We start from the raw sequence: 20,793 nt of genomic DNA on the forward strand, positions 1-20,793 counted from the left end.
TTGGAATCCTTTCGGATAATCAACCTTGCGCATGTCTCCTTAAATTTCTACCCCTCACTCCCATCTCAGCCCTTCCCCCTCAGTCCCCTAGAGAACTGAAACAAACGTATTTGCAATTTGAGCACTTGACTACTAGTCCTTTCAGGTAAGGTAAAGTAAAATGCTTTGGTCTGTGGTTTCTTGTTTCCTCGAAGGTAAGGCACCTGGGAAGTCTACGGCCTCCCTATCCTTTCCCCCCAAAGATTTCTTATGGAAAACTTTCCCCACCAAGTGTATTGCCTACCCAATTTAGAATCGTGCCAAAGGGAGAGCTGTTGGCCTCCAAGTGATTTGCATCTACGGTGTCTCAACGTCCAGGTTGGATGACAATCATTTCACCAGACCTCTGCTTGGCCTCAAAGGATCCCTTCTGGGCATTTCTACCCCAACAGGAGAATATACTAGAAATGGAAAAGGCTCCAGTGGGGCTCCTGTAAATGACACAGTGGGAAAGGAGGCTAACTTAGTGGCCTCCTTGGTGGTTCCCCATGACCTCCAGAATCCCGGAGAAGTTCACTGACCAGGCGCCCCGCAGGCGGATGCAGACACTCCCTAGGACAACATGGATGTGCCTTTCTCTGGGGGAGGCTCCAGTCCAGCGGTGGGGGAGCCAGTCAGATAACCACACAAAACAAGTACGATTATTGAATGTGCACATGAGTTTCATACTCAATCAGGGTTGGAAATGAGGCTATCTTTGAAACTTTAAAATTAAAAAAAGGAAAAAAAAATTTCCCCAGAGCAGTACCATTAAAAGAAGAAGTTTGAGCTTCCTAAATTATGGAATAAAAATAAAACATTCATCAAGCATCTCACATTCATTCACTAATCACTATATTCAATCACTAATCATCACAAACACACTGCAAAGAAAACATTATTATCTCAATTTTATAGATGAAGCAAAGCCAGGGTAAAAATGGGTTTGCTGCTGCTAGAAGTAGCCTAGAACTTGACAGGCACTCATTTGGTAGGGACACAGGTGTTAAATAAAAAATTTTTGAAAAATACAGGAAGGATTCTAAAAGAGAGCACAGAGAAGCCTATAGGTTCTGGTGTTTGGTGTTGGTATCGGTCTGGGCCTGAGGTATGTATGATCCTTGACATTAGGAAGTAAAGAAAAGCTGTAAGTTACATTTCGCAACTGCATAAACAATCTGCATTCAGTTCTCACTTACAGAATAAAGAACTGGCTCCATCAGGCAACAGCTTGGCCACAGGACTCGGAAGAATTCAGTCCAGCTCCATGTGCGGCTAATTCCCGCAATGCCTGCTGGAAAGGGCTGATGTAAAAACTGATGTACATACTCAGTCAGTTATATGGTCTGCAATTTTTCAAAATGGCCAGTTGTGAAACAAAAATGATCATTATTTTTAACCCTTTCTGGGGCGGCTAGCATTTGAATGACTAAGTAAAAGCTCACATAAACAGAAAATCAAGTCAACGATGTTTCTCTTTGATGAACAGTAGAGGGTTGTTATTTAGCATAATGGCTGCCCCCGATGATTTTTCACTGTTTAACAGTGGGCTATAGTATTATACAGATATGCCCACTCTTACATAAACTGAACATAAGGCTCTACCCAACTTAGTCATTAACCCATTCAAATGGTGCCCTCAGTGGAAGATTTCCACCAGTTTTGTTTGTAGATGCTTTAAATGAAATATTGTCACCTGATCCCAACAAGTAAATTAGGTGACTCTTGATGCTAAAATATTGTCCCACCTGCCTCTGATGAAACTTGCTTTCATTCAGAGTGCTACCCAAATACACAAAAGAACAGAGCACAGGAAACTTCCAGGGCAACTCTGTCCAACATAAGTTGCTGCGATCATGGGAATATTTTGTCTGCCTTGTGCAATAAGGTAGCCACTAACACAGGTGGTCACTGTGCACTTGACCTGTGGCTGGTTTGACTGAAAAAACAATTTTTTATTTAATTGTAAATATAACTGTTATGTGTGGCTACTAGCTATTCTGTAAAACAGCACAATTCTGGAGCTCTCAAACAAGGCTGTTCACCCTGACCAGTGTGGCTCAGCTGGTGGGGTGTCATCCTGCAAAGTGAAAGGTGGCTGGTTTGATTCCCAGTCAGGGCACATGCCTGGGTTGTGGGTTCAGTCCTGGCAAGGGAACATGTGGGAGGCAATGGATCAGTGTTTCTCTCTCACATCAGTGTTTCTCTCCCTTTCTTTCTCCCTCCCTTCCCCCACCTAAAAAACAAACAAACAAACAAATAAATACCCACCAAGGCCTGCTTGCCATTAAATGCTTGTATGTGTGGCAGAGTTGGCCTATACATTGATTTCACTGCAGTACTGGGAGGTGAAGTGAAAAAGAAGACCTGTAGTTCCCATCTACTACCATAGCTGACAAATCCCATCACCCGTGAGGTACACGGTCAGCTGAGGCCAGTTCTCAGCGGCGGCAGCCGGGCTCCCAAGGGTCTCTGGACTCTGGAGCAGACCTGGGTACTCGGAACTGCTCAAGGTAGGACTGGGGTGAAAATACGCCACTCAGAGGGTTGTCATGAAAATTAAATGACCAAACATATGAAAGCGCTCAGCAGAGGCTTGATAACACTTCACTTTGCTTACATCAAAACACTATTTTCACCATCATCCTCCTTCAATTAAGTACATGAGCTTCGATAGGGTTTTTTCTGTTTGGGAACGAACATATGAACAGAGCACAGGAAATTGTACCTGTCCTCTCCCCACCCCTAAAATAAACACAGTAAATATTTCAGCTAATCTCGTTGGGAAAAAGGATGTCCTTGTCACAATAGTTCTTATAAAACACAACAAGCCACGAGAATAAGGGACATCCTCTTTTCTAAAGAGCATCCCTTACAGTCTATTTACATTGGATTTTTCCCAATTATCTTTATTGTAGTAAAATATACATAGCACGAAATTCACCAGCTTAACCACTTTTAAATGTACAATTCAGTTTATTAAGTACATTCATATTTACATTGGTTTTTGTCTTCAAAGGTAAATGATACCTTAATGTGTACAGCGGTCCTCAGCATGCTCGAGACAAACACCATTTTCAGAATGGTGATCACAGCGGCAGAAGAGGGGAGAGATGGGCGTTGGGGAAGGAGTACAAGGGAACTTGAGTTTTATGCAGAATGCTTTGTTTCTCTTCAAAGAAACGATCGATCAACTATGGTAAAGTGTTCAGACGACCAGAATGAGTTATTAAGTATAGAGGTTTTTGCTGCATCATTCACTCCACTTAGGTATTCTTTCAAAGTATTTTATTCTGGCCTAATTTTAGACTTACAGAGGAGTTGCTAACAGAGTCTTCATACATGCTTCACCCTAATGTTAACATTTTAACACGAAAATAATCAGAACAGGAAATTAACTGGTATCGCACTATTAACTGAAATACACATACTGGAATCTCGCCAGGTTTTACACTAATGTTCTTCACCTATTCTATAGCCCTATCTAGAGTCCTGCAGTGCATGTAGTTGCTATTTCTCCTTAGTTTTCTGCAATCTGTGGCAGTTTCTCAGTTTTTCCTTGCCTTTTCTGACCTTGACACTTAAACAGTTATTCTGTTGAATGTCTCACAATTGGGGTTTGTCTGATTGTGTCTCATTATTAGTCCGAGAGTATGCATTATTGGCAAGACTACCACAGAGATGATGTTGTGTCCTCAGCACATGGTATCACAGAGTCCATGATGTTTATTTTTGCATGGTTAAAAATATTTCATAATTTCATAAAATGAAGAACAAGCAGCTGTATTAGTCTGGATTCTCCATAGAACCAATAGAACAAATATGTATATGTGTATATATACATATAAACACACAACACACACATATGAATTTTAAAAAGGAGGTTCATCATAATGAACTAGCTCACAGAGTTATGGAGGCTGAAAATCCCCAAGATCTGCCATTGGCAACTGGAGACCCAGGAGAGCTGATGGCATTGTTCTAGTCAGAGTCCGATGGCCTGGAAACCAGGAATGCTGACCATGTAAGTTCCAGTCCAAGGCCTGAGGCCTGAGAACCAGGAGAGCTGAAGATGTCATATCCAGTCTGAGCACAAAGACAAGAGAAGACCAATGTCCCAGCTCAAAGACAGTCAGAGAGAGTCTCCCTTTCTTAGTTATTTGTTCTATTCAGGTCTTCAGAGGGTTGGACGATGCCCCGCCCACACTGAGGAGGGCCACCTGCTTTATTCAGTCCAATGATTCCAATGTACATCTCCTCCAGAAACACCCTCCCAGACACACCCAGAATAATGTCTAACCAAATAAATATCTGGGTTACTCGATAAAGGCCCACTCAGATTAACACATAAAATTAACCATAACAGCTGCTTAATTTCTAAATTATAAGCTTTCCAAATCCCATCAAGTCAAATGGATTTTAGGAAGTGGTCCAATTTTAAGGTTACCATTATTACTGGCTTCGGGCCTAAAACACTGTAAATTCACGACATACTATCATTTTAAAACCTCAAGAGGCTTTTATTACGGACGATTTGCTTCAAGAGAAAAGGTAACGAAGAGCCAGCTTAAGCTTTTTAGGTAATATGCCTGCGATCCAAGAGAAGCCCGGCCGGCAAGTCAAATCGGCCTTAAAGAAATTAGCGCAAGGGTATTGTTAAGGAAAACCAAATCCCTGGTCTGTTGTGAGAGTTGAAAGCCAAGTTGTCTTTCAGAACTTACCACACGCTGCACTGTGGCATCCAAAGGGTGACATGTGTCACTGCTACTTCCAGAAAAAAATATCTGAGTGAATTAATATACTGAACTATTAACAGTTTCCTTTTTTCTGGGGCAGAAGAGGAGTTTCAGGGACTTTTACTATTTGAGCTGCATATTTTAAAAGAAATGTATATGTGTGTGCATGCATGGGCATGTGTGTTTAAAGCCATGCCTCTTTTTCATAAATATTTTTAAAATGTATGGTTTCTTTTAATGCTATTTAAAACTTGAAATTTTTTTTTGAAAAGCATAAAGCAAAAGCAAGTCTAAGCAATGTTAATATAAGAATGTACTTTTCCAAAGTACACATGCAATCCATCCCTAGGAAACTCTGAGTGGACGCCCTACTCCCTTCCTAAAAATGACCGAACTGACTAGAACAGTCTCGCACTGCCTCACAGTTTAGACCAGACTTGAGGCTGCTGTAGTGACATTGACCATGATAACTGCTTGTAGAAAAGGTTTATTTGGTTTAGTCTATGCAACTGAGAGCCTTCAATCCTACATGAGGACCCACACCTGTCTTCAAAACCCCTCTCCCTTTCCCCCTCCCTCTCCCCCTCTGAAACATACAAGGAAAGATTTACTATCTCCACCCACGAAGTACCCACTGAGAACACCACAGCGGTGAAAGCAAAGTGACCAGACTGGATCACTGTGGAGCTATTATCTGACCAATTCCCAGATAATTGCATGATGCTGTAGGAAGGGAAGGGTTAATGACAGAGGCTAAGGGAAGGGCAGCCTGGGAGGTGAGAGGGCGTGGTGAGCAAGCAAGCGGCAGGGATGCCCAGGGGAAGAAGAAGACAAAGAAAGCAATTCCAGAGGGACCAAGACACTTCCTGTTACTGAAGAGGCAGTCAAGATAATGTCAGAAACAAGGAGAACAAGAAAAAGAACCAACTACCAGATCTGGTGTTTTTTAAAAATGCTGATTTAATCTCAGGAATAAGGCAGAAGCTGAAAATCTCAAAGAAGAAAATGTGGTATTTAACAATGCATTCCTCCAAATTTTGCCACATCCATTTTCATTTTTTCCCTTCCAACATCATGGAACAATACACTCCTTTTATCACAACCAACCCGCCTTCCCATGCCATGGATCCCACCCTTACTTTCTGCAAACGAAGCAGCCAACCTTTACATGTTGAACTCTCCCCAGTACTGACTCCTTACCCTCTTTTTATTTGCAGGTGTGTACAGAAACTAACTTTGACCCTGCACCATCCTCTCGCTTTCTCATTCAGACACCCCAAAAGCCCAGTCTCTGTCCACCGTTCCTACTTCCTCTCCCCTCATTCATCCCTCAACCCAGTGCAAACTTTTTGATTCCATTCTCATTAAAGCCAAGCAATCATTTTCATGCTGCCAAGTCCATTAGAAGTTTCATTTTGTTTGTTTTAACCATGTCAAGTATTTCAATATACTTTGAATTGCCTGGAAGAGTGCCTGATAAATGAACATCACCACCCAATCTCCTGAGGAGGCTTTTCCTGATTCCTCTATACCAATCTCAACCAAGGTTACACAAGCACCCCCTTTGTTCTTCTACCCCATTATTTTTAAGTTCTATTGCTGCACTTACCTCTCTGTGCTATAACAGCATGTTTATGTCCACCTCACCAAATAGGCTCTAAATTCCCTTGAAATAGGAAGCATCTTAGACACCTACACAGTAAGAGGGAAATAACCACCACTGTAGAAGCAACCATCCTTCACCCTCAAGAGGAATCCTCTTCAGCCCAGGATGGTATGGTAATTGAATATTCTGGAAGCAAGGGATAGCTCTTGTGGCTTTCTATCCCCTTTTTCTCTTTCCATTTGTCTGACTATAACATGGATCTTTGTGTTGCCATGGTAACCAACAGTCCAGAACACAGACCTCTGGCTGTTATACTTTTAGCCATGGAGACACAGGAGCTGAAGGATTTTGAACATCGAGTTTAAGGCTAAGTTGACAGCATGTATTTCATGTGGGCAGCCACCAGGCCAGAGACCAGCAGAGTCTGCACAGTGCACGTAGGTGTGTGTGTGTGTATCCTCCTTCCCTGCCCCCCCTCCAACTTACTGGGCCATAGTAAGAAAAGCTGGACAAAAAAATGCCATCAGATGGTAGGGGGGATGGTTATCTAAATGACTATCACCTTTCTGGAAGCAGTTTGGTATCCACTGTCAGGAGCCTTTAATATGTTTGTGCTCTTTGATCCATTAAACTCACACACAGGAATATAGAGACAAAGACTTATAGACAAGGGGGTTTACTGCATATTTATTTATTAGAAACAATATACACCACCTAATATTAATAAGAAAGTGGTTGAAAACGACAGAGTTCCCAAATATATGTTTATTGTAGGTTATGCCATAAAATAATCTGTTTCAACAGATGTGACATTCATAGCCACATATGTATGTGAATGGGAGTATGTCTATGTATAAATGTGTGTACATAAGAAAAAAATTATAAGGAAATCCACCAAAATGTTTTATGAGGTTATAATTATCTCTGAACAAAGAGATAATTTCATCTTTATATATATAATATTTTAAATATGTTATTTATTTATTTCTAGAGAGGGAAGGGAGGGAGAAAGAGAGAAAGAGAAACATCAATGTGTGGTTGCTGGGGGCCATGGCCTACAAGCCAGGCATGTGCCCTGACTGAGAATTGAACCTGTCATCTTTATATTTTTTATATTTTTAAAATTTTATACAATGATCATTTTTCTTTTATAAGTTCACCCAGCTGCACTAAGACCAAAGATGTGAGGCATCAGGCAAAGATGCTTAGTAGAAGGACTGTTATACAAAGAAAGATTTTTTAAGGGGGAGGGCTGCCTCTTTTGCCCTTCATTGGAGATTGCAAAACAGGATAAACGTCTATCGGAGTGGGATAGTTCCAAATGGAAAAAGGAATGGATAATGTCACTGCTTACATGCACAGACAACCCTCTTCATCTTACCAATCTCATGCACTTTTTCTTTCTTTTGAAGATTCCTGAGATGAGGGAGACCTTACATTTGAGCCTTTGAATCCATGGCGGACTCACTCTCCAGCAGCAGCTGTGCTGACACGGAGGGCCACAGCTCCGCATCGAGCCTGAGCCTCTCTGTGGGCTACTACCCCGGTGAGGACACCTTTGCCTACGAGAACACAGTCTCCCATGAGGATACATTTGCCGAGGGTCCCTCAATCCATTCTGTCCCTCCTTTCCAAGGGTCATGGCAGACTGACACTGGAGGGAGACTCCTGGAGAGACAAGACCACATTCAGGACGACCCAGAGCAATTCTGCAAACTGAGCATCACCCTGGCCTGTGATACTGACATGAGCTCTAACCATTCAGACTCCGTCATCAGCTGGGGTCTCCATGGAGACAGCCTGTGGATAAACAAGTACCCCAAAGAGAAGACACAACTGACTCTCAGCAAACTGAATGGTCTTGTGCAAAAGCTTGAGCAATTTTTAGAAAATCAGAGAGATGACAAAGATGATGAGTCTGTGTTCCCTGAACCTGCTCAAAAGGAAGATGTGCAGCTGTCCGGCAGCACCTCCCCGCACATGGCGCAGGTCAGTCATCAAGAGCACGACCCTTGCCAAGGCTTGCCCCCACTCGACCCACCAGCAAACGAGGTTGTCATCCAGTTTCCACAGGTTCCTCCAAGGATTCAGGAACATGAACTTGCTCAGGTGGGCCCAGAGATGCCTCACAGGCCAGCATGGGACAGGCCTGATGGAGGGGCCAGGGTGGAAGGCAGGAAGCATTGCTACCTGCAATGAAGCAGGGTGGCCCTCTGGGTGTCTCACATGGCCAGGAGTAGTGGGAGACAGATAACAGCAAGGAAAGCGGTCAGGGTGGAGTTGAAGGCAAATTAGTAAGAACCACTGAGGGAGAGACAAGGATAGGAAAGCAAAGTAAAGGCTAATAATCATGACCACAAAAAAGTGTGTGTGTGTGTGTGTATGAGTGTGTGTGTGTGTGTACAGTATTAATGAGCATGGAAACTTTACATTTACAGTTGGGTTATTTTTTGGTAAAGGGCTTTGAGCCACATAAATGGGTAAGTATGGACCCCATGGTGTCCAGATGACACATACCTTACCCATCACTCATTTCCTTGGCAGACAATAAGCCAAACAAGTGGCAGCGAAAGAACAGGCACCGCAGAGACCTCCTCAAGCTCATCAGATCAGCTGGAGGAGGAGGAGGACAGTCATGCCAGCACACAAGCCCTCTCCTGCCTCAACTTCAGGTGGGCCTTCCGCTGGCTCAGGCAGCAAGTGCTCTCATTTTGGGGAAGACAGCACCCCCAGAAGGCCACTGAGGACCCCTGTCAGCCAACACAAAAGAAAAGACTCTCTCACAGAAACAAGAGAATCCAACCTCAAGAATCCATTGAATTAGAACACCCTGTGCTGCCGGATTTTAAAACTTGTTGACTGCCCCTGTTCTTCGATCCCCATGAGTCCATTTTTCCCCCCAATAAACAAAACCCATATTCTTGTTATCCATGCCTTCCTCTTCCAGCTCACCGCTGACTCGGGCTGAAAGTATACATGTTATCTAGAAGACAGAAATGTAGTCTCCTGGAATTTTAAGGAGTAGGATTCTTCCTACCATGAAGGTGCTCTTTTCTTCTCTCCCCCTTTCTTATTGTATTTACCTCTATTTTACCATTAAACTAAACCCCTGTTTTCAGAAGGCAGCAGTAAAACCCATCAGGTTCCCAGTGTGGCAGTATGGTTTCGGCTGAACTTCTGGGGCTCAAGCAAGTGGCAGCAGGATTCCGCTGGTGCCACTTGCTTGAGCCACCAGGAAGGCCTTCAACTGGCCAGGCTTCAGGTGTTGAGACAGAGGTCCTGATGCTCCCAGGGGACCTGGCTGGTTCCAGCATGTGCTGCCTTGACTATAAAATAAGTGGCCGAATTAGGAGCAATGTGAGGACTGGGAATGCCATTTACCCATTCTTCCTCATTTGTGAAATGGGAAAGATGATGATACAGACTCATAGGGCTGTGGTGAGACTAAATGACGTAACACAAGCACTTCATAAATATTATTGTTGTTGCTGCTATTATCTGTTCTCCCACGAAGCCTCCATCCAAGGGACTTCCGAGAGTAAGAGTTGAAGAGTCAATCTCATTGACATATTTCCCATAGAAGCAGTATTTATCCAAAGTTGTGGGTTTCAGTGTATCTTGACTCAACCAGGTCCCCTCCCAGCCCATTCCCCACTGTGCCCTCTAAAATTCCTTTATAACTGTCATCAAACCTTCCTCGAAATGTCGACTTCTTTGAACAAGGCTGCACATACTCACCCTTCTTACCCTGACCTCTCCCCATTACTGTTCTTAACTCAGCTCCCTAGTTTGCACCACTACCGTCCTCCTCATCCCCCACAGGTGCTCATGGGCTCTCCTTCGGTTTCCACTGCAATCTACATAACCTTCAGAGCTCAGGTGGTAAAGTGTATAAGTCTTCAGTCTCAAATTCCTTCTTTCCCTCAATTTCAACTTCAATTTCCTTATCCCCTTCCTTCCCTTTTCCTTCCTTTCTTCCACAAATATTTACACATAGGAGTGCCAGGTACTTGCCCAAAGCAAATAACAAAAACAAACTCAGCCAGTGGGCTCCAGTGGCTTATCATTTAGGAGATAAAGCCATACAGACACATGACTATAAAGGGGTATGGGTGAGAACAGTCTTATGAGGTGCACACTGGACACTAAAAAATAGTCAATTCAAACATGGGAAGGTTGATTTTAAAAGGTTTTATATCCAGTTTCCTTGAGTAACAAATGTGGTTACTTTAAGCCAGTGGAGGTAAAGTGGGCAATGTGGGCTGGTTGTGCGTGAGAGACAGCGGAGAGGATGTTGCCCAAGGAAAGACAGGTCAGTGAGAGGGCAGAGATCCAAGAACAGGGCCTTCTCAGCAATGTATGCCCCTGCTCCCACCCTGAGTCTCTTCGAGTCAGGCTCCTCACTTTACCCGCCTCACTGAGCACATCTTTCCATTTGACCAGCTCCTCCGCCTTCACTTGCTGTCTGACCTCACCAAGACTTTGAGGCCCTTTACTGCACCTCTTCTAAGATGTGCATTCACTTCCTTCCAGATCCAGCATCTGCCCCTCCTTCCCAAACTGCAGCATATCCCCTGCATCCAGTTGCATTCACCATGCCTTGCTCTCTTCTTCTCCTAGATCTTTTAATTATATTCACCAAAATCCCCAACAGGACACTCTTGGCCAACACACAAAACATAGGACTTACCTTCTCCACCCCCTGGAGAATTTTCCCCCACTGCCAGGGGAGCTTGTCCTTAATGCCTCTGCTCTAGGGTTATTATGAGGCCAAGTCTGATCCCTCCAGGTAAAGCTGACCATGCCTTTCCTTAAACTGCCCCCAGCCCCCACTCTGCCAGCCTCACACCATGGTTTGGACTTTTCGGACCTCTCTACATGACTAATGCACCTATCCTGGGCTCTGGCCTCTTGAGGGCAAGTGCCAGGCCTTAGTTCTGCAGGATCCTAACACAGTACCTGGTACAGACTGGTCTCTCCACCTCTACGGGCCCAGCAATGTTAAGAGCAGGAACAGTGTCGGGCGTAAGGGGTGAGGGGTGAGTGGCAGGAAGAAGAGAAAATGGCAATCTGTGTAAGGTCAAATGAGGTGGTGATGAGAGACGGAGAAACCGAGGACCAGAGGAATTTAGCAACTAATTTGAAAATGTCATTCAACAACTATAGATGGAGCCTCCGTGTTGCTTTAGACCACACACTGTGGCACGCCTAGAAGGAAGACAGTATCTTCCATCATAGCACATGCAGCCACAGTTTTGTTGCCATTTTAATTCCTTCTCTCGTAATTAAGTCAAGCTCTAAGAGAAACTCAACTAAAATCAACTGTTTTAAAAGACTGCCCACACTAAATAAGTAAACCCTGTACAGTTTTCAGTGTTGTAGAAACCTGCTTGACAAGTATGAACCTACCCCTGTGATTCAAGCACTTGTACTTTACAAGCCCTTATAATAAATATTCTTTGCAAAGAACTAAAATGCTAAATATTCTTTGGCATCATGCTTAGAGTGTGAGTCCAAGTGTTTAAAAACAGGAGATATTTCAGAACTTTCTCGTTCATGATGGTGTCAAATACAGTATGAAGCTATCAGCTGCGTGCCAACTGTGAGCAGGTTCCCTGCTTTGTGTCACACACACTGGGCTGGGGCTGGGCCTGGGGCTGGGGCTGGGGCTGGGGCTGGGGGAGGCACACTACACATCAAGAGCACTGGAAATAGTCACAGAAAGACACTAGCTTTGCTGTAACCTCAAGCCTCCTGCAGAATTATTATACTTGCCAGGTACATGCTAATCTAATAAACCAATTAGTTTTGGGGATCCACTGTCTCAAGACTCAAAACTGAAATGATTCCTTCAAGTGAACTGCTCAACCTTGCAGCCTATAAAGCTCAGCTGCTTGAATTAGCAAGGTACTGCCTACATTCATATTCTAGAACCAATAACAATACCATAAGATATGCCAGAAACATAGTGTGAGAACTCATCAAGGAAACATAAGGAGTATTGAGCTCTAACCAAACATAGAAATGGAATAAGCTAATGTAAATTTTATAAATCACCCCATACCAAGCCTTACTTGGCAGGATCCCAATGAGAGAGAAAAAAAAAGTGATATGAGATCATACCATACCAGCAAAACAGAGGCAAACTATTTTTGCCAGACTTTAAGGACACAATGTGAAAATTCATGGCTAAGAGAAGGCACAGGCCTAGGTCTACCTATCACAAAAATAGTGTCCAAAATCCTCTTACAAAACACTGAAAAGAAAAGTGAAGCAAATTATAAATGAATTCTTAGAGTGCCTAGTAAGGTCTTCACCCCAGTATCTAAAGAAGAGTTTTGTTTAGGTAGGATAGATAGTTAAGTGCTTCAAAAATAAACATCTTTTCATTACGAACTGCAATGCAAGTGGGAGACCTTACATTGCATGCAGGGTACTCTCTAATTTCAAGATGGATGGGTGGGTTTTATATTGCATTTTGCCTAAAGTCAAGCTTGTCCTGCTACCCCCTAAGACCCCAACAGAGAACAACACTGCTTTCAAGGGTGAAATAAGATCCTCATCAGATAGCACTGAGTCACTGAGTGAGCCAGTCAGGAGCAGGGTAGGTATAAAAGCCTTAGGATAAATTCCCAAAAGGATTAGAAGCCCAGATCAAGAAAGCTCCCACTAAACAATTTCTGTTTACCCCCCTACCTTTCAAAAGAATTCCATGGTTTTGATGCCCATTCGATTTCAATCTAACAAGCCTCATGAAGAACTACTTCTGAGGCACTTTCAAATGAGAAGGCAAACATCAAATATCTGTTCAGATTATGACTGTTGTATGAAAATTCATCTCATTATTGTTGAATTCTCCAATGTAGAAGGAAATAAGAATGGCAATTTGTTTTTCCTCATCTGCATCCATAAACATTATTTTAAGTGCAAACCCCCAAAACGAAGCATTCATGCTTGTGCACGCTCTCCCCCTTCCCCGCACTTCCCCCTCTCAGCTTTCCTGTACACACACTAGCACAGTAAGAGGAGACACTCTGCACATTATAAATGTTAACATATGTTTAGACAGCTGTTCTCAGTTTCAGTCTCATCAACTCCTCTGCTACCTGTCTTTGGGGCCTAAATATTTTTCCCAAACAGGGATGGGGATGAAAAGGAGAATTTTTCTCCAGTAAAGGGACTTCAAAAATTCTGTGAGCACCCTATTGCAAACCACCAACATAACTGTTACACGTATGCATGAAAAGTGAATTCTAAAACTACCAGGTGAATGAATGACTGGCAGGTAGGGAACGAGACATGCATATACAGTCTCCAAGAATTATCCCACGAATTATTTGTCAGTTATCAAGATTAGGGGCCTTTGCAATGGAGAGGTCCAGCGAACACCAACCTAACCAAGGGATTCAAGTCAGCCTGCCTAACATCAGATCGAGTACCTCCTGAGGAGAAGCAGTGTATTCTCGCTAGCAATGTTTAACCTGAATCTGATCATTAGGAAACCAAGTGAGAAGAACCCAGACGGAAAGGCATGCTTCCAGACAACTGCCTTAGACTTTTCAAACAAGTTAATGTTGTGAAATACCAAATAGGGAAAAAGAAGAAAGGCAGGAAGATGAGACCATTCATAAAGGAGACTAAAGAGACATGATAACCAAAGGCTATTTATAATCCTTGACTGAATCCTTGATCAAATCTACAAAACTATGATAAAAGGTACTTTTTAATGATTGTAAAGATATAAAGATGGACTGTATATAAGATACTTTCAAATGGTCCAGGAAAAAAAATAAAATAGAAATGAGAAAGCAAACATGAGAAAGCTATTAGAAAAACTCCATTAAGTAGGAAACCCAGACCTCTACTATTAAAGTACTATATTTGCTAGACTTGTGGGATAGAAATATCTTTAAAATTTACATATTTAAAGCATGAACATTTTTACTCTAAATAAAACTTAGGTATTAATGTGATTTCTCAAGCAATGTAAGATGAGCAATTCCTTAATCTGCATTCATTCGTTTATCCGGGCACCTGTCTTTGGGTTCACCACTGGCTACAAGGCATTTTCAGTCTCATGGGTCAATACATGCTCGCCCCGTAAGTCCCTCTCACTGTAAAAAGACAACTTGGTCCATTTGAAAGCAGATTAGCATCTGGGCATTTTTCAAAAACATTTCAGGTTTCAGCAGTTTACTTAGCTTTTGTTGACATTTAAAAGAATAATGTTTTCCCAGCAGAAAGCTAGGCTCTCTGCCCTCAACTAATCACAAATTTCAAGGCCTTGATATCTCATGTTTACCTTCAAAAGAACTTCTTGGACATTTTTTCTGTTTCTCACAATCAGGAAGAGTTTGCTACTTATAACAGCAATTCCTGCAAGTTATTGTGACATTTCCTTTTATTTTGAGCAGCGCCAGATTGCTCTGCTTCTTCCAGCCTAAGTGTAAAGTCATTACACAGTGCACTGAACTCACTGGGAGAAAAGAGAATGATGCCAGTCTTATCATCCTTTTTTGGTGCATACCTCTTGTATGATTAAAGATATAGATTTAGATTTTTTTTCTTAAGCAAATGCCCACATTCATATATACCAAACAGTTTGCAAACAATTCAGAAAGTTCAGAGTTTCCGTGAATTCCCTCATCACTCCTAGGCTCAAAACCCAAGTTCTTATACAAGACTTCCTGCCTTCAAATCGCAGGTCCCCACTGATTTGCTGCAGATGTTTGAAAAGTTACTTAACCTCTCTGGACTTTCCATTTGATCTATAAAACGTTACACCAGCAGGACTAACCTCTAAGTGTTGTGATGAGGATTTAGTAAAAGTGCCTGACACATAGTACGTGCTTACAAATTTTTTGCTGCTGCTAGTTGCTGTCATGTACTTCCTTTGTTTTAAAAATCTGCCAGGACTCGTAATGACTACAGAACTAAGTCCAAGGAAACTACCATTAAATCCTCTATAATAGGAGCATGACATACTTTTCCAGTCTTATTTAACAATGCTCCTCCCCGGACCCTCACATTCCTTGCAGTACTAGTCTCCCTCCTGCTGTTGCACCCTGTGCATTCTGGCCTCAGTGCCTGTTTATACGGTTCCCTCTCCTTGGACCTACTCTAACCATGTTACTCCTTCATTTTTGCCCTGCTACCTAGCTACCCCCAAATGACCCTTCAAGGCCCAGGTTTAATTCAAGCTCTTCTGCAAAACTGCGCAGGCTGGAAATAATCTCACCTTCCTTTATTCTACCCTAGCACTACCTGCAGCAAGTGCATATTTCATCCTGTTTTAAGAAAATGTGCTTCCATATCTTCCTCTCCCACCAGACAAAAGCCCCTGTGTTCTGCTTATCTTTTCATGCTCCAAAGCCCTTGGCTCAGTTTCTTGTACATAGAAGCTCCATGATAAACATTTGCTGAAACAAATGGTTAATCTGCAGGAAATAATTAAATAGATAGTATCTGAAATTGAATGTCATTTCCTCTCATATAAAATTTAACTAGCTTCTATCTTAATTAAGTCTAATCCCTAGATGTTTATATTGGGGGCAGGGGAACCTAGCGATTTGCAACCTTTTTTATCTCTGGTACACAAAAACAAGTTCCTGAAACTCGGTGGCACACCAAAAAAAAATGTATTTTTTGCCAATCTGACAAAAAATAGGTATAATTATGATTCATACACAACCATCAGTCATTATTTTGGCTGTTGTCATTTTTTTATTTGAAAGTCTCAGGGATAGAGGTCAGTGCACCTGACTAAACATTCAGGTATTGCATGTTCGATAAATTCTTACCTCACACTGGTTGAAAATCACTGGTATAGATGTTTCCTGAGTGGAAAAAGCTCAGTTTTCTACAATAGACAAAGCTAATTAACGAAAGAATGGCCACATCTTTCTATTTGTCTGTACTCAGAAAACGATATTCTACCCTTTTTTTTAATTTAAAATAATTTCTTAAAGCTTCACATTTCCAAACCCTCCAGATAATGTTTAGGTTGATTCACTGGTTAAATATATTTACCGAATAGGAACATGCCAGAGGCTGTGCACAAAGGTGAGAATAATAGAGCCTTCCCTCGAAGAGCTCATACCTGTCGGGGAGATGGGCCTCTCACAGAACAGACACAGCACGGAAGCTGAGAGAGACCTGGGAGAAGGAGCTGACAACACTGGCAAAGGCCCCACGTCCTAAAAGGCATGCTTGGGAAAGAGTGTGGAAAGTTCAGTATAGCTTGAGCAGAGGGTGTACTTCAGTGCCATGGTAAGAGAGGGAAGTCTGAAGTGCAGACATGGAACTAGATCAGTAAGGTGTTTTGATCTGTATCTTATGGGGAGAATGGAGCTTTTGAAGCAAGAGATTGAGATGATCAAATCCACGTTCTAGAGAGACGTTTCTAATAGTGGCATGGGAATAGGGCCAAAGTGGAAAGAAGTTGATAGCAGAAGTATCAGACAAAGAACAAACTTTAAGCCAGGCTCCAAGGCAAGATGGAAGAGTTAAATACTGTTCTAGCCCTTAAGTAGTTTTCTCAGTACGGTTGGTGCTCCCTTTTCAGACCCAGCTATGATACCCACCCCCATGCTACACCACCTTTAATACACTACTGTTTTTGACCATTAGTAACCACTGACATAAACACTGGACAGAAAATTACCTAAGCTGAAAAGATGTATCAGCCTCCTAAGGTGCCCTTTAAGGCATCATGAGCAGGTTTCTCCTTGCTCTTTCTTTCATTCATTCATTTAGTGCTCACTAGCTCGCTGACGTCCCCTTATGCACTGGCCATTGTCACCCTTCATACCAAGGACATGCGGATACACAAGACATTGCTCCTGTTCTCTGGATGTTCAAAGCCTGGCAGAGTGTAAACTGTCATCTGTTCAACAACAGGATTTACTAAATGGGCAAATTCTCCTTGACAGTCTTCACTTTACATGAGGTTGTTTAAAAACGTGTTCTGGATATTGGTCACACTGCCAATCTGTAACTCATTTTTACCTCAAATGATGAGTCTGCTACATGAACTATAGAGTTGAGCTGGGAGGGATGCGGGGTGGGGGGATTCCTGTCACAATAATTGGTATCATTTTATATTACATAGTAGATATTTATGAATATGCCCACTCACTAAAATTTATTCGTAACCCTGACATCAATACTAGCAGTGCTTTTGTGGCCATTCATAGACATACACAGGGCAGCAAAAAATGTGAGTTGGCCATGAACACGGTCCCAGCTGAAGTCAAGTAACGAGAACTCTGCCTTCTTGTTTCAGCTCAGCTTTCATACTATAAACAAGTGTCCTTGTTTTTCACATTTTTGGGCTTTTTGTTGGTGATTTCAATGTTTAAAATGGCCCCTAAGCGTATGGCTGCAATGCTGTCTAGTGTTCCTAAGTGCAAGACAGCTGTGAGGTGCCTTACGGAGAAATGCAGGTATTAGATAAGCCTTGTGCAGGCATGAATTATAGTATCAGTTCACTGTCCTCGAATCAACAATATTAAATTTATTGTAACTTTAAACAGAAACAAGGTTATGTATTAATTGATTGAGAAAATGCTGTGGCAAATGCTGTGGCTCAAGGATCTTAAGCCTGTATATGCCCTTCAAGATACTGAAACAATGATTCAGTATTCGCTAAGTCAATATTCAGGGAGACTTGATAGAAATGATAGCAAGAATCGACTGTACAATATCAGGTAAAGAAAGCAAAGAATCAGCCACAAGACGCTGATTTTTCTTTCCACCTCTATCTTCTGAGGATTCAGGAGGGCCGCAAAGTGAGGAAACAGGAGTCACATTCTGATCCTGCAACACTGCGGTAGATTCGGTACTTTCTGTGCCTCTGGAGCCACTCAGACACAGTTTCACAAAGTGCTTGTGGCTCTGCCCGTGGACAGGGGAGGAAAGGGGAGGGGTCAGCAGGCAGGGGGTGCTGTGGGTCAATGTACACAGGTCCTTTTAGGTGCTGCTGTTTTCTCTGCAAGCCCTAGGCTTGAAGGCTTGTTACTTCTTGAGGGCCGTTTACTTCCTGCCTGACACTCCGTTAATGTCCCCCAACAACACAAAAAGCCCAATCTGGTGCCTGGGGTGTTTGTTCTGTGGTGAACCTCAGGGAAGACCTATTTAGACCATGCAGCCAAAAAGCCAACTTTTCTCAGCAAATAATCCACTCTTTAATTTCTAAAACTGTATAAACAATGACATGATTTAAATCCCACCAAACCATCCAAAACTTTTGAGAATGCCTCAGGAAACATGTTTCCCTTTGCAGAAGCTAACCTCCCCAAGCAGGAAACACCTTCCGACATCAGTGTGTTTATTGAGAGCCGGCTTCCTCGCTCCAGGAATTCCACACATAGAACTAGAAGCATCAATGGAGAGTCCCATCCTGTCTTCTTTACCGTCTCCCAAAGTTGAGATTGTGTTTATTATTTGTTGAACAAAACAGTCATCCAATTACAGATTTATTGAAAAGCTCCCAAGCATGATGAGAGGCCAAGGCAAGGAGGAGGAATAGCTAATCAAGGGCAAGAAAAGCTGGATCCAAAATAAATATAGTACAAAATCTTAGAATAGCCCAGAAAGACAGCTGATGACCTTTCTTCTAAAATCTCTTAATATCACTGTGTCAAGTGGCCTATGCATATAAAGCCAAGCACATAATTACTGGCATGAAGGTAAAGGAATAAAGTAAAAACATACAAATAAGAAAAATTGATAATACAATAACTTATGTTTTGAAATATGAACTGAAACACAGAAGACAAATGCAGTTATTGCACTATACTTAGGAGTCAGTCCTCGGCGAGGGATTACCTCTCAGTTCAAGGACAGAGTAGTCACAGCAAGCTGCCAAGGCTATTTCAAGCTCTGAAAACTACCACAATTTCTAAGGAGACAGCATATTATTGTTTTTTTTTCCTAAAGACTTTATCCTGCTACAATGGCTGTAAATTGCCACACCCTTCATTTAGGTGTCCTCTTGGTTGAACTGGCTCTGGGCTGTGATTTGAGAAGGAGAGGACAGCATTATGGTACGCAAGGAACACGGAGCACGCCCTGGGGACCCAGCCTCACTTCTTTGATTATGATGCGTGAGCCTTGAGCTACTGCTAAATGATGATTTAAGAACTACGGGAATCCCTTCTCCCACTTCTTCATTCCTAAAGCACTTAGACAGCCTTAGCTAATTGACATTCTGGTGCCAGAACCCTGATTCCCCCAAAATATTATAATATTAAACCAAAGATCGACTAAGAGTCAAAATTCCCTTGAACCTTCTCCCTCCTTAAAAAATTGCTGAGACTACATAAATAAGTATCACCAGAGATGCTAACGCATCCTAATTAAACATATAAATCCATGCCAACTTTAGAGGCAAACACACCACCTGTTCAGTATAAAGCTAGTGTGTGCTCACACCCACACACAAACACCCGCCATGATTTGATTATTTATTTGCTACACGTGTCTTTCTCTCTGTCTGCAGTTACAAGTTTGCAAATCTGTAGAAAGGAGAAAAATAAACCAAAGTCGCTGGCTGCCAATTTCCTGAGAGGTGAGAAGAGACTGCTGGCTTCGGCAGGCGTCAGACTCCATCCAGACCTTCACGCACAAAAGGAATGTACGCTTGAAGGAACAGCCCTAAAAGCAAAACTACATTTCCTTTCCATTGTGGAGGTGATCTTAGATATTTGATTCCAGGAGAGGGAGAGATGGCCAAAGGGGAAAACATGAAAAAGAAAATCTTGTGTAAGTTTCACGATGAAAAGAAATTCACTAATGTATTGTGTCAAGTTATAATGAACCAGTGAAACCACCAATATGACACAGAAGTCCAAGTAAGACAGTCACGCCCAGATGACAGTATTCAGTATTTTTAATTCAGTGTTTTCAGAATGTTTAGTATAAGCTGCCTAGAACAATGTTTGATGCACAAAAGACAGTCAAGAGTAGAAAACTTCAACCCCCCTGGAATAACTAAACTGATGAAAGTTTCTAGAAGGGTAAGGAGGAAAGGGTACAAGCTGGAGCTTTTCTTCGACATTTTCTATGACATTTTCTCAGCAGCTATGAGTCGCCAACTTAGAAACCACTACACGACCAGCTGAAGGGATATGTAGGCACGCCTGAGCAATGACCAGCGCAATCCTGTGGCCTTCCATGGCCTCATGAAGAGAAGCCACGTAAGATGTCCCACCTCACTCCTGTACCTGCGTCCGTTCAGCCTCAGAAGCAGGAGAGCCAGACTGCTCCTGCCTCCATCACCTGTGATCTCAAGAACCATGAGTGCCGTGGAGAAATGTGGGTGTTGCCCACACTCTGAGAGAAATGATATTTTTTTTCTCTTTGCATGTTGCCAGAACATCTGAATAACTGCAAGTACAAATATTCCAAAGTTTTTAGTTTCCTCTAATTTTT

General features: G+C 42.4%; 3 protein-coding genes across 13 annotated transcripts in view; 1 reads left to right on the forward strand and 2 right to left on the reverse strand.

Moving 5' to 3' along the window:
- PPFIBP1 (PPFIA binding protein 1) overlaps positions 1–20,793 on the reverse strand; it is a 159,067-nt gene that overhangs the window by 80,547 nt on the left and 57,727 nt on the right. The window contains exon 3 of one of the 11 annotated variants that reach the window (XM_045829142.1): positions 1,218–1,309. The exons of 8 other annotated variants lie outside the window; for them this stretch is intronic. The gene's annotated coding sequence lies outside the window, so the exon portion shown is untranslated. Of the gene's footprint in view, positions 1–1,217; positions 1,313–20,793 lie in introns of those variants that run through there. 2 more of the 11 variants (XM_045829144.1, XM_045829146.1) reach the window with 2 other exon arrangements.
- On the forward strand, positions 7,816–9,219 carry CUNH12orf71 (chromosome unknown C12orf71 homolog). Its single transcript, XM_045830123.1, has 2 exons — positions 7,816–8,349; positions 8,905–9,219. The coding sequence occupies exons 1-2, from the start codon at positions 7,816–7,818 to the stop codon at positions 9,217–9,219; spliced, it is 849 nt and encodes a 282-aa protein (XP_045686079.1).
- The window catches only part of LOC123813074 (single-pass membrane and coiled-coil domain-containing protein 2-like), a 107,166-nt gene continuing 95,917 nt past the window's right edge, over positions 9,545–20,793 (reverse strand). The window contains exon 6 of the mRNA XM_045830124.1: positions 9,545–9,686. Coding sequence (XP_045686080.1) covers positions 9,545–9,686 — 142 coding nt within the window. The remainder of the gene's footprint in view (positions 9,687–20,793) is intronic.

The sequence above is a fragment of the Phyllostomus hastatus genome, unplaced genomic scaffold (genome assembly GCF_019186645.2).
Source record: "Phyllostomus hastatus isolate PE091 unplaced genomic scaffold, TTU_PhHast_1.1 phas_scaffold_93, whole genome shotgun sequence".
Classification (NCBI taxonomy): Eukaryota; Metazoa; Chordata; class Mammalia; order Chiroptera; family Phyllostomidae; genus Phyllostomus; species Phyllostomus hastatus.

Bases quoted from the DNA above. Each gene is read 5' to 3' on its own strand.
- CUNH12orf71 (XM_045830123.1), top strand. From the start codon at position 7,816: ATGGCGGACTCACTCTCCAGCAGCAGCTGTGCTGACACGGAGGGCCAC. The intron at 8,350-8,904 runs GTCAGTCATCAA...TTTCCTTGGCAG, and splicing joins CCTCCCCGCACATGGCGCAG to ACAATAAGCCAAACAAGTGG.